The 12,332-nt window shown below is 40.1% G+C and overlaps 1 protein-coding gene across 1 annotated transcript; it reads left to right on the forward strand.

Annotated features, from left to right (window-relative positions):
• The first annotated feature begins 2,934 nt into the window (after positions 1-2,934).
• LOC122659340 lies at positions 2,935-3,777 on the forward strand. Its single transcript, XM_043854462.1, has one exon. It carries the CDS (start codon positions 2,935-2,937, stop codon positions 3,775-3,777), a length of 843 nt encoding a protein of 280 aa, XP_043710397.1.
• Positions 3,778-12,332: the final 8,555 nt, after the last annotated feature.

The raw sequence follows: 12,332 nt of genomic DNA on the forward strand, positions 1-12,332 counted from the left end.
AAGCATGCAATCCATAACTTGATAGATGCGGAAAAATTGAATTGAAGATGGGCCAATAGCCCAATGTAACTACCAACCCTCTACCAGATCATGGAGTGAACATGTTATAAGAGGATTCCCTTTAAGGACCCGACGGTCCTTATTCAACCTGTGAAGCAAGAGTAATTGTTGATGGACGCTCGAACCTATAGGGCTATCCTAGCCGCCCAAATTGAGGAGAGTAAGAAGAAAAGAAAAGAATTGGAGGCGTTAAGGCAAGAGTCGAATGAAGGATTCTCTGACTTCATCAGAAGGTTCCATAAAGAAGCCGAAAGGATACAACCCCCTCTAACGAAGGAAGAGCAAGTGGAGATAATCCTAGAGAATCTACATGGAGTGTATCATGAGTATCTATAGCCTCAGTGGTGTGAGATACTGGAAACATTTGCCACCCTGAATGGTTCGCTTGATGAAGATGAACTTGACTCCCCAAGATCGTCCATGGGATCTGTGAATGCTTTGGAAGAAGGGACAACGGGTTTGGATGAGCCAGCTGAAAATCAGGTATTGTCGTATTGAGCCAGCTGAAAAAAGTACAAGCTAACATCTCCATTTGGGGATTATTGATGGCCTCCCCGTTGCATCGAGAAGCAATTCTGAAAGCACTCAACATGGTTCAAGTATCCATAGAAATGGGTCCGGAAGAACTCTCACACATTATAGGGGCCACCTATGCCATGCAGTCTCTCTCCTTCTCGAAAAATGATCTCCCACCTAGAGGAAAGGACCATAATTGAGCTCTGCACATTACAATAGAGTGCAATGGGAATCGGGTCCCTCAAGTTCTGATTGACAATGGGTCAGCTCTCAATGTCATACCTCTCAAGGCTGCAAGCTGTATAGGGTTGGATCTGACCTAAATGAAGCCCTCTGCTCAGACAATCTGAGCATATGATAACACAAGAAGGAAGGTGTCAGACCTGCTCTGTTCACTGTGGAATGTCAAGTGATTGACATCCAAGCATCATTCAACATGCTATAGGGACGACCTTGGCTGCATTCTGTAGGAGTAATACCCTCAAGCCTACATCAGAAAATGAAATTTGTCTATGAAGGGAAAATGATCACTATCTTTGGAGATCTAGAGATTATCCACATCTTGGCAAGCATCAAGTAGGTGAGGAAGCCCTGGCAAATATCCAGTTGGAAGGATTTGAGATTGGAACAATCAGTGTAATGGCCTTAGAAATGAAGGAGATAATTCCATTTAGTTACCCATTCGCAAGGAGCGAAACGATTTTGAGGATGATAAACAACATGAGGTATTTTCCAAGACTTGGATTAGGAAGGAACCAAGCAAGCGATTCCACAGTTCCCTGACTTTCCTACCTATACAACCATCGAGAGCTAGAAGTAGAACAGATGAAATTGAAAGCTACTGAAGAAGAACTAAACATCAGAGGACTGTTTGAAATAGCTATGACCTCTGCAGGGGGAAGAAGGGCCAAAACCTTATCTGTTAATTCACCTTGTCCAAGAGCCAATTGTGAACTGGATTAGTGTCCCTGAAAGGTTTAGTAAGATAGTGTCTTAGGGAGTGGCCAGCTCCGATTTAGTCCTGTCTGTCGATGAGTCTGTTGTAATCAAAGAGGGTAGTACCTTCAAGTCTATCGAGTCTGCTTGTATTCCTGCTCTTATCATGAATTAAATCAACCATTCCGAGTATGTCTCATCTCCATCTAATTCCTCTTTTGATTCTTCTTCCGATGACGAGGATATCCTCGAACATCATCATTTAATAAAGCAATTAAAACAAAGAAAAGCCCAACATGTCTAAGAGGATGTATGCCCCATAAATTTGGGAACTGAACAATGCCCACGAATTGTTAAAATTGGTGCCTCACTCAGCAAAGAGGAAGTTGGTCAAATGACAGCCTTGTTGAAAGAATTTCAAGAAGTGTTTGCTTGGTCATACGAAGATATTCCCATCATCGATCCAAAGATAGTGCAACACCAACTGCCTACTTATCCAGATGCATGGCCGGTCAAGCAAAAGCCCAGAAGGATGCAACCTGAATGGAGTGAGAAGATCAGGGAAGAAGTTATAAAGTAGTGGAATGCAGGATTTCTACAGGTGACACAGTACCCTCAGTGGTTGTCCAATATTGTTCCCGTGCCTAATAAAGATGGGAAGGTGAGAATGTGCGTGGATTTTCGAGACCTCAACAAAGTCAGTCCCAAAGATGACTTTCCCTTGCCACATATTGACATATTGGTCAACAACACGGCAAAACACGCCTTGTTATCATTCATGGACGGGTTCTTCGGATACAATCAAATCAACATGTGTCCAACGGACAGAGAAAAGACAGTGTTTACTACACCATGGGGAACTTATTGTTACAAGTTTATGCAATTTGGTTTGAAGAATGCTGGGGCAACATATCAAAGGACGGCAATGGCCATTCTCCATGATATGATACACAAAGAAGTGGAGGTATATGTGGATGACATGATTGTCAAGTTAGTCACTCGACAGGGGCATTTTGCGACATTGAGGAAGTTCTTCGAACGAAATAAAGAGTACAAGTTAAGGTTAAACCCTCAAAAGTGATGTTCGGAGCATCAACAGGGAAACTCCTGGGAATTCTCGTCAGTGAAAGAGGGATAGAAGTGGATCCCGACAGGATAAAGGCAAATGGTAGCACCAAAACCAGAAAAAGAAATCTGGGGTTTCTTAGGACAAATTCAGTACATAAGTCGGTTCATAGCCTGCTAACCACCGTATGTGAACACATCATCAAGCTCCTAAAGATAGAAGAACCAAAGTAATGGAACGACAAGTGTTAAGAGGTGTTTGTAAGGATAAAAGAATACCTAATGAATCCACCTATCCTTATTCCGCCAATATTGGGCAAACCACTGTTGTTGTATTTGTCTGTCGGCGAAACATCAATGGGATCCATGATGATGCAACAAGATCAAAAGAGTGGGGAAGAACACGCGGTTTATTACTTAAGCAAGAAACTGTTGGAGTATGAAACTCGTTATACCCCATTGGAAAAGACATGCACTGCTTTAGTTTGGGAGACCAAGAGGCTGAGACATTACATTATCGCACATCAAATCCAGCTCATCTCAAGGATGGATCCGATTAAATATTTCTTTGAGAAGCCAGCATTGACAGGAATGATGGTCAAATGGTTGTTGCTATTGTCAGAATTTGACATAACATATGTCAACCAGAAATCCATAAAAGGACGAGCAATCTCGGACTATCTAGCTGGATACCCAACCAGGGTGGATTCACAGCTGCTAGAAGACTCATTCTCAGATGAGTATTTGACATATGTGGAGGACGAAGACTGTGAAGACTGGTGGCAATTGTACTTCGATGGTATAGCCAATCAGAGAAGATATGGGGCCAGAATGTTGTTAATAACCCTAGATGATCTCTATCTACCGTCTGCATTCCGGCTAGAATTCCCTTGCACCAACAACATTGCAGAGTATGAAGCATGTGCAATCGGTCTCAAAGCCGCCATGGCAATAGAGATCAAGAAGCTGAGAGTCTATGGAGATTCGTCGATCATAATTTGTCAAACCCAAGGGAAGTGGAAGACAAAGGATGCGAAGCTAAAACCTTACCAAGAACATTTAGAGAAGTTGATCAAGAGCTTCGATGAAATCAACTTTGAATATTTGCTGAGGGATAATAACAGCTTCGCCAACGCCCTGGCTACTTTGGCTTCAATGGTTGAATGCACTCCAAATACTCATGTTTGCCCAATTTGGTAGATAGAAGGCATGGACCAGCATATGAGGAATATGTAAATTCTCTGACAACTGATGGGAGGTCATGGTTTGCATCCATCATTGACTTCATTAGAGAAAGGAAACATCCTCCGAACTCCACAGCCAGTGAACAGGAGGTTGCGAAAGCATGCCATGTAATTTGTACTTCAGGCAAGGTTCTAAAACTCGGGTTTTGACTAGCTTTCGACCAGCCAGAAAATGAGTTTGTCTCGATTTCGACCATATCTCGGTCGAAACCTGGGACTTTCTCCAAGCTAACTCGAACCTTGGTTTCGAGGCCTAGAAGTTGTTTTTTTGCCCTGATTCTTATTGTGTTGCCTATTTTTGACATTTTAAACGCAATCCATGCATTAGGTTCACATAGAGATCACTAAAAATATTACATGTGGTTTTAATCCAAGTTTGACACTGTATATTGTTCTTGGACATGGTATCGAATAAGATTTGACCAGAACATAACTCCAATATAAATGAGATTTAAGCAATCTTGAATTTGTTAGAAAGCTTTGTTTTGATAGCTTTCCAACAAGTCCAAGATTGCTTAAATCTGATTTATATTGAAGGAGTTATGTACCAGTCAAACTTAATTTGGTGTACGCGAATGTTGTCAAAATCGCTCTGAATGAAAATATTTTTTTGGACATTAAAACAAATGAATATTTTCCCGCACTTTTGGTTTTTAAAAATATTTTATCATATTAAGATTTATGGAATTTTTAGATTTGAGAAAAACCCCAGCATTAGAAAGTTAAAAATTGCACCAACCATAAAAAATCCAGTTTTTGTTCTTGAACTGGGGGGTTCACTTTTTTCCTTTTGGAATTTATTTTTTTAAGTATTTTTATTGGATTCAAATAAGGGGTATTTGCTTATTTATGAGTAATACCTTAAGTAAATGAAATACAAATACAAAAACATTTACTTAAATGATATTAGACATAACTAAGTGTCTGTCCTGGTTTCTGGTAGTTTCTAGCATAAATACCTGTCTATCCTAGTTTCGAGCCAAGTTTCCCCTAGTTTCGATGGGCATATGTGTCAAAACCATCGAAATATAGTCAAAATTGGTCGAAACCATCGAAACCCAGTCGAATCCAGGGATTTTATAAAATCCATCTTCAACTCGTCTCGAAAACCTGCGAAACCAAGTTAACTTGGTGGTTTCAATAGGTTTCGGTCGAGTTTTTCTTCCATGACTTCAAGGAGACCTGCTATACAAGACGTCCTACGATGGTATACAACTACTATTCGTAGACGAGGAACAGGCCCAAGTCATCATTGAAGAAATCCATCAGGGAATCTGCGGGCCACACATGAATGCCAGGATGCTCGCCAAGAAAATCCTCAGAATGGGATATTATTGGACAACCATGGAAATTGATTGCGCATCATTCGTGCGGAGATATCACAAATGCCAGATATTTGCCAATATCATTCTCATTCCTCCAACGGAGCTCCATTCGTCAAACCCTCCTTGGCCATTTTCAACATGGGACATTGATATAATTGGGAAAGTCAAGCCAAAGGCATCCAATAGACATGAATTCATTTTTGTGGCCAGAGATTACTTCACCAAATGGGTGGAGGCACAGTCTTATGCTATCCTAACAACTGCAAAGGTAGCAAAGTTCATCAAGGAGAACATTATATGCAGATATGGAGTGCCACATGCCCTCATATCCGATCAAGGAGCACATTTCTAGGGAAAAGCTGACAAGTTATGCACCAAGTTTAGTATCCAAAGGCATCGTTCTACGACTTATAGACCACAAACTAATGGGACAATAGAAGCAGCCAACAAGAATGTCAAAGTCATACTGCAGAAAATGGCTGATACCCATAAGGATTTGGCAGATAAGCTCCCATACCCATTATGAGCCTATCGAACCTCAATTCAAACCTCTACTGGGGCAACCCTCTTTTCCTTGGTTTATAGGATGGAGGCAATATTACCAGTAGGAATCCAAGTGCCGTCTCTCAGAGTATTGATGGAAAGAAAATTGCCTGAAGAAGAATGGATGCAAGCAAGACATGATGAGCTTAACCTACTTGATGAAAAGAAGATGAAAGTTATGGATCACCTCAAGAAATACCAACTCAGGATGTCCAGGGCAATTTTTCTTTTCAAACATTTTGGACCAGGAAACATCCTGTCTTCCAAAAAAAATTTTGGTCGTGATGCCGTCTTATCGTTACAATTTTAACAATCCGATCGCGATGCCATCTCATCGTTACACTTTCAAAAATTCGGTCGCGATGCCGTCTCATCGTTACACTTTCAAAAATTCGGTCGCGATGCCATCTCATCATTACTCATTAAAAAATGCGATCGCAAAGCCTCTCATCATTACACTTTCAAAAATTTGATCGCGATGCCCTCTCATCGTACATTATCATCACTCAGTCACAATACTATCACATTATTAGAAGTATAGGCGACCATTGCCTAGAGATCAGGTTCCCGCCAAGCAACATTTGAACACCAGGAGGAAATTCGATCGAGCAATGCCCAAAGATCAGGTTCCCGCCAAGTAATGTTCGAACGCTAGGAGGAAATTCGGCCGAGCAATGCCCAAAGATCAGAATCTCCACAGGCAAATGTTCTAACGCCAAGGACAAACCCAGCCGAGCAATACTGCCCCATCAGGTAAGCACACGCTCAAGTAATGCCATCTGAAACCTCAAAAGGATTTACCAAATGGTTTGCCAAAGTGTTGTTTAAAAATCTGTCGCCCATGAGTAAGGTGATGGTAATTTTTGCTCACCGAATGGTTTTGCCAAAACACGGTTTTATCATTCAACTCCGTCACCTATGAGCAAAGTGGCTGTGATGCATGCTCCTGGTGATAAAATCAAGTGATCTTTTAGCTTCGCCCTTCGGCTATTGGCACAGGCCTCGGCCAAAGAGGGGCAAACTGTAAACGCTGAATTTTGTCATCCTCCAGAGATGATGACGATCGGACGCAGATGACTGGCAATGTCCTCAAAAATCCAATACTATATCAGAAAACATCTTTACTCGCCCCATAAAGCGTACATCGTGCGCACGACCCTCCAAACGGCCTTAAATAGTCCATGCAACCCCACGATGCAGTATCATGGTTGTAGCCTCGCAAGGCAGTGCCTTGCACTACGTGGCCTGCCACATGGCACTACAGCCTGCACGTGCGCTGCGACCCTGCCCTGAGGGCTGCGGCCCTGCCGTGCGGCGCCGTGCGGTGGCCAAAATTTGGATTTTTTTCCCATTTTTTCTCTGTTGTGGCCCCGTAATTCGGCCCCGCAAATTTTCCATGACACCACCAAACCCAAAATTGACTTATAAGAAGGGGTCACCCCCCCCCCTCATTTGCATTTGTGGGAGAGGGGGCACCCCCAAAGCTCCAATTTTCCAATTTTTTCCTTGTTTCCTTGTTTCGGGGCTCTTCTCCAATCCAATTTCGAGCTTTCAAGCCTTGTCCCCCTGTTTGAAGTCTGAGTTATCCGAGCCCGACTTCCTCGACTCTTTCTTGCCCAAATCTGGGAAACCTCCCATGGCATAGCCACTTTGTCCGACCTTCGAGCCCCTAGTTTCCAAAGCCTTGGAACACCATTATTCTGTCCAAGATCTTAAGATCTGACACTCGCAAGCCGTTACTCTGTCCGACGAAGGGACAAAGCTAATCTTTTGCCTCCACTTGAGCTGGAGTGTGATTTCACCTAGAGGGGGGTGAATAGGTGAAACTAGCAGGTAATAAAATCTTTTGCGGTATTATACATTATTAATATGAATTAAAACAATTGCACAAATAACACAAAGATTTTATAGTGGTTCGGCCAAATCTTGCCTACATCCACTCCTCTCTAACTTAGAGAGAATTCCACTAATTAAACAATCTTGATAGAGAGCAAGATGACTCTTACACAACTCTTGATTCTGAGCAAGAGGACTCAATCAATCTTGATTCAAAGCACGAGGACTTAATCAATCTTGATTCCAAGCAAGAGGACTTGACCAATCTTGATTCCGAGCAAGAGGACTCAACTAATCATAAATAACTACTAAGCAAAAGTATTACCTAAACCTTAGTAAGAGTGTGTGCTACCTTCCAACTGTGAAGCTTGAAGCTTGATGTGGTGGAGGAGCTTGAGTGGGTGAGCTTGTGATCAATGAATGCTTGCGATCAATGTATGCTCACTTGAGACTATGGCACTTAGAATGATAGAGCTTATGATGATGTCTTTTAGTAATGGTGATAGATGGCTTTAAAGCTTGGGCAAAGAGGCTATTTATATATTTGAGAGCTCAAACTAATAGAGAGCTATTTTTTAGTTCGGATTCAGAAACAGCATCAATTTGGTATACTAATTTCCAATTCGGATGCCGGATCACCAAAATCACATAGGAATATAGTCGTTGATCCAACAATCAGATTTTCTAATTCGATGTGTTGGATCATGATCCGGTATGCCGGATCCAATCCGGAGCAAGCCATTTTCTCTCGGGAAAAACATGTTTGATGTTTTTACAGAATCGGTATGCTGTTTTTGAATTCGGTATGTCAAATTAGCATTTTTGTTGAAAAAGGTTTAAGTCCCATGTTGGACTGACTTAGAGCGATTCCACTAGTCTTGACCATATGGAATGAGTTCAAATAAACCTTCTAAGAACAAATTCATAATCGGTATGTCATTCTATATGTATGCATGCGTGTGTAAGTGTGTGTGCATTACATCAATTGTGACCTAAGAACAAATTCATAATTTAATACAAATTTAAGTTTTCAATACACTTCAAGTCTTAAGCTCCATTGCTTCGCTTGAGTGTTTGACTTTATGATGTGTTCTTCTTACTTCATGATTCTATGATGTCTTGAAAGCTTGGGCTATGGCTTCAATTGCTTTGATCATCAATCTTTTGAAATTGAGTGCTCCCCCTCACTTGGTGCCATGCTCTTGTATAGGGATTTTATGCATCTCAAATAAGAGTTAGTATAATTTGGTTCATTTGTTATCATCAAAATTTTGATAACATCACAGTGGATGATGGAGTTAGTGTGTAAGGACTTTCCCTCAACAATCTCCCCCTTTTTGATGATGACAAATACTAACCAATAATAATACAATTTGCAAAAAAAATTTCAATACAAGACATTAATTATAAACTTAAATTCATTGCATAAGAGTTTCAATACATGACATCAATTGCAGAAATTTAACTTCAATGCATAAGAAAAACAACTAATACATGACATCTTCTTCTCCCCCTTTGGCATTATCAAAAAGTAGGGTGAAATATGCACACAGTTTATGGATTATAAGCATCGGGATTATGTTGGTCTTGAAAAGGCATCCCGAGAAATGGAGGAATGGAAGGAATGGAAGATGTTTTGCCGGGAAAAGTTGCCTTAAAAGGTGGTCGAAAACCTTGAGGGGTGAAACTTGGAGTTGAGCAGCTTGAGAGTAGCACCCGAAGTATCAAGAGAGAGAAAACCAAGGTTAAGAGACAAGGTTTGGACAACATTGAGAATGCTATCTTGTCTAAAATTCATGGATTCAAAACCGGTCTTCATTTCTTGACGCAATAAGGTGACATCATATTGAAGTTGTTGTTGCCCAAATTCAAGTTCCATGACCCTTGTTTCTGTTTCTTCCATGTAGGTATCCATATTGGAAACCCAATTTTGAAAAGCAGCTGGTGCCCAACGTTGTTGACGTTGCCTTCTTGGAGGTGATTGCACTCTTTCTTCAATGTCTTCATTGCTTGACTCTTCATCATTGCTTTCTTCATAAAGCTCATCGATATCCGAAATGTTGATGGTATGAAATGAATTTTGAGTTATAGGAAGGGAGTTTGAATCGGATTCCACTTCACGATCAAGATTAAGATGAAAGGCTCTGAATATGCAGGTAAGAAGACGCCCATATGGAAGATTTATTGTCCACTAAGGGTAGCCAATCTTTTCCATATACCGCATAATGAAGTATGGAAGATACATAGGTATGTTTGTAAAAACAAATAAGTAAGGTAAGCTTGAGGGGTCAAACACTTACTTCGATTACCTCCTCTTGGAATGAAGTTGTATTGAATGATATAGGAGATCACATGAGGAATTAACTTGAACCTGCCAATGGGAACGGAGGCTTCATTTTCAAGATATTCTTCAAGAATGTTGGAGTAAACTTCTTCATGATTGATGAGGTCTCCAAAATTGGCATTCTTTGGAGTCCAAAAGATACATTCACCTTCACTTGAGATGCAAAGAATCCTTGCAAGATCATCAATGGAGATTTCCATGTGTACTCCTTTGACAAATGAAGTGATCTTAAAACTTCTCTTCAATCCACTAAACTAAAGATTGTTGTAGAAATATTTGACAAGAGTGGGGTAGCAAGGTTCTGTTAGATGAAGGAGAGAGTCCCATCCGATGTCCTTAAATTTCTTTTCAAGTCAAAGACTATAGAAGGAAAAAGCATCAACATCTCATCCTTATTCAATTTTTCTTAAGAGAAAAAGAGGCCAAGTTTCACGAAAGTCGGGTGAAGGAAAGAGTTGAATAGGTTGATCTTCAATAGAGCCGCCTTGTTGTCTTGATGAAGCGCCACGAACTGGAGTGAATCCTCTTCCTCTTCTACCTCTTTTGGATGGTTGGTCTTCTTCAACCGTGGGTTGCTTGTATCTTCTACTCATTTTGAAGAAAATAAAGAGATATAGATGGAATGTGGATAGATCAATTAATCTCAGAGAGGGATAGGAGAGTGAAAAAATATGCGAAAGAGTGGGCAAAAGAGTGTCTTTTATAGGCCTAAAACTATGCCCAACGGATAGAAAAATGGCTAGTTTTTTTTTGCGATTCGGTATACCGAATCAGAATCCGGCGTGTGTCGTCTCCTCTCAGGAAGCAATATATCTGATAAAATTATGAAATGGTATACCATTTCCAAATCCGGTATACCGAGTAGGGTTTTTCAACAAAAAATTCAGATTTTTAGGCAGAATTAATTTATTCAGAAGGGTTACAAATGCTCAATTCTCTTCTTAACATGCTAAATCTTTCTTTACTTAGGGGTTTGGCAAAAATGTTGGCAAGTTGCCTCTTTGAGCAATATCACGTAAAAAGTGATGACCAATGTCAATATGTTTTGCTCGAGAGTGTAAAATAGGATTCTTACTGAGATTGATAGCACTTATGTTATCACATTTGATTGAGGAAGTGTCAAACTTTATTCCATAATCTTGGAGAATTTGCCTCATCCATAATCTTGGAGAATTTGCCTCATCCATAACACTTGTGCACAACACCGTCCAGCTGCAATGTATTCGGCCTCGGTGGTTGACAAAGCAACAGAGTTCTATTTCTTGCTAAAGAAAGAGACTAAACACGATCCTAGGAAGTGACAAGTTCCACTTGTACTCTTCCGATCCACATGACACCCAGCAAAGTCGGCGTCGGAGAAGCTAATCAGGTCAAAGTGTTGGTTCATTGTGTACCAAAGGCCAATGCTTAGAGTCCCTTTCAAGTACTTGAAAATTCTCTTTACAGCACTTAAATGAGATTGCATAGGTTTAGCTTGAAACCTAGCACAAGCACAGACACTAAACATTATATCCGGTCTACTAGCTGATAAGTATAGTAAACTTCCTATCATACCTCTATATTTTGTAGGGTCAACAAGTGTGCCATCTTCATCTTTGGACATTTTAACTGATGTACCCATAGGAGTAATAGAAGATTTTTGTCCAACAATGTCAAACTTTTTCAAAAGTTCTTTAAGATATTTAGTTTGACTAATGAAGATCCTATTAGGGTTTTGTTTAATTTGAAGTCCTAGAAAAAATTTCAACTCTCCCATTAGACGCATTTCAAATTCATTTCTCATAGTTTGACTAAATTCATGACAAAGTACTTCATTTATAGAACCAAAAATTATGTCATCTACATAAATTTGAACAATAATTAAATCATCTCTTTTATTTTTAACAAATAAAGTTGTGTCAATTTTCCCCATCGAAAATCCATTTTCAAGAAGAAGCTTACTCAATCTTTCAGACCAAGCTCTTGGAGTTTGTTTCAAGCAATACAATGCCTTCTTGAGTTTATAGACATGGTTTGGATACTTGGTATCTTCAAACCCTGGAGGTTAAATGACATGTACTTCTCTATTTATAAAACCCGTTAAAATACACTCTTAACATCCATTTGATGTAGTTTAAAGGTTCTTATAACATGCAAATATAAGTAGCATTCTAATGGATTCAAGTCTAGCTATAGGTGCATAAGTTTCATCAAAATTAATACCTTCTTGTTGGTTATAGCCTTGAGCAACCAATCTAGCCTTGTTTCTTGTTATATTTCTATCTTCATCAGTTTTGTTTCTAAGCACCCATTTTGTTCTAACAAATCCACGTACCACCCCTGAAAATTCCATGTACCACCCCTACTGTACCCCCTAAAGCCATTAAAGTCCACACCAGGTGTTAAATGCTAAAAAGACCAAACTACTCTTTCTTTTATCTTTTCTAAAATTTGAAAAGACCTAATTGCCCTGACCTATTTGCT

This window comes from Telopea speciosissima, chromosome 4, assembly GCF_018873765.1.
Source record: "Telopea speciosissima isolate NSW1024214 ecotype Mountain lineage chromosome 4, Tspe_v1, whole genome shotgun sequence".
NCBI lineage: Eukaryota > Viridiplantae > Streptophyta > Magnoliopsida > Proteales > Proteaceae > Telopea > Telopea speciosissima.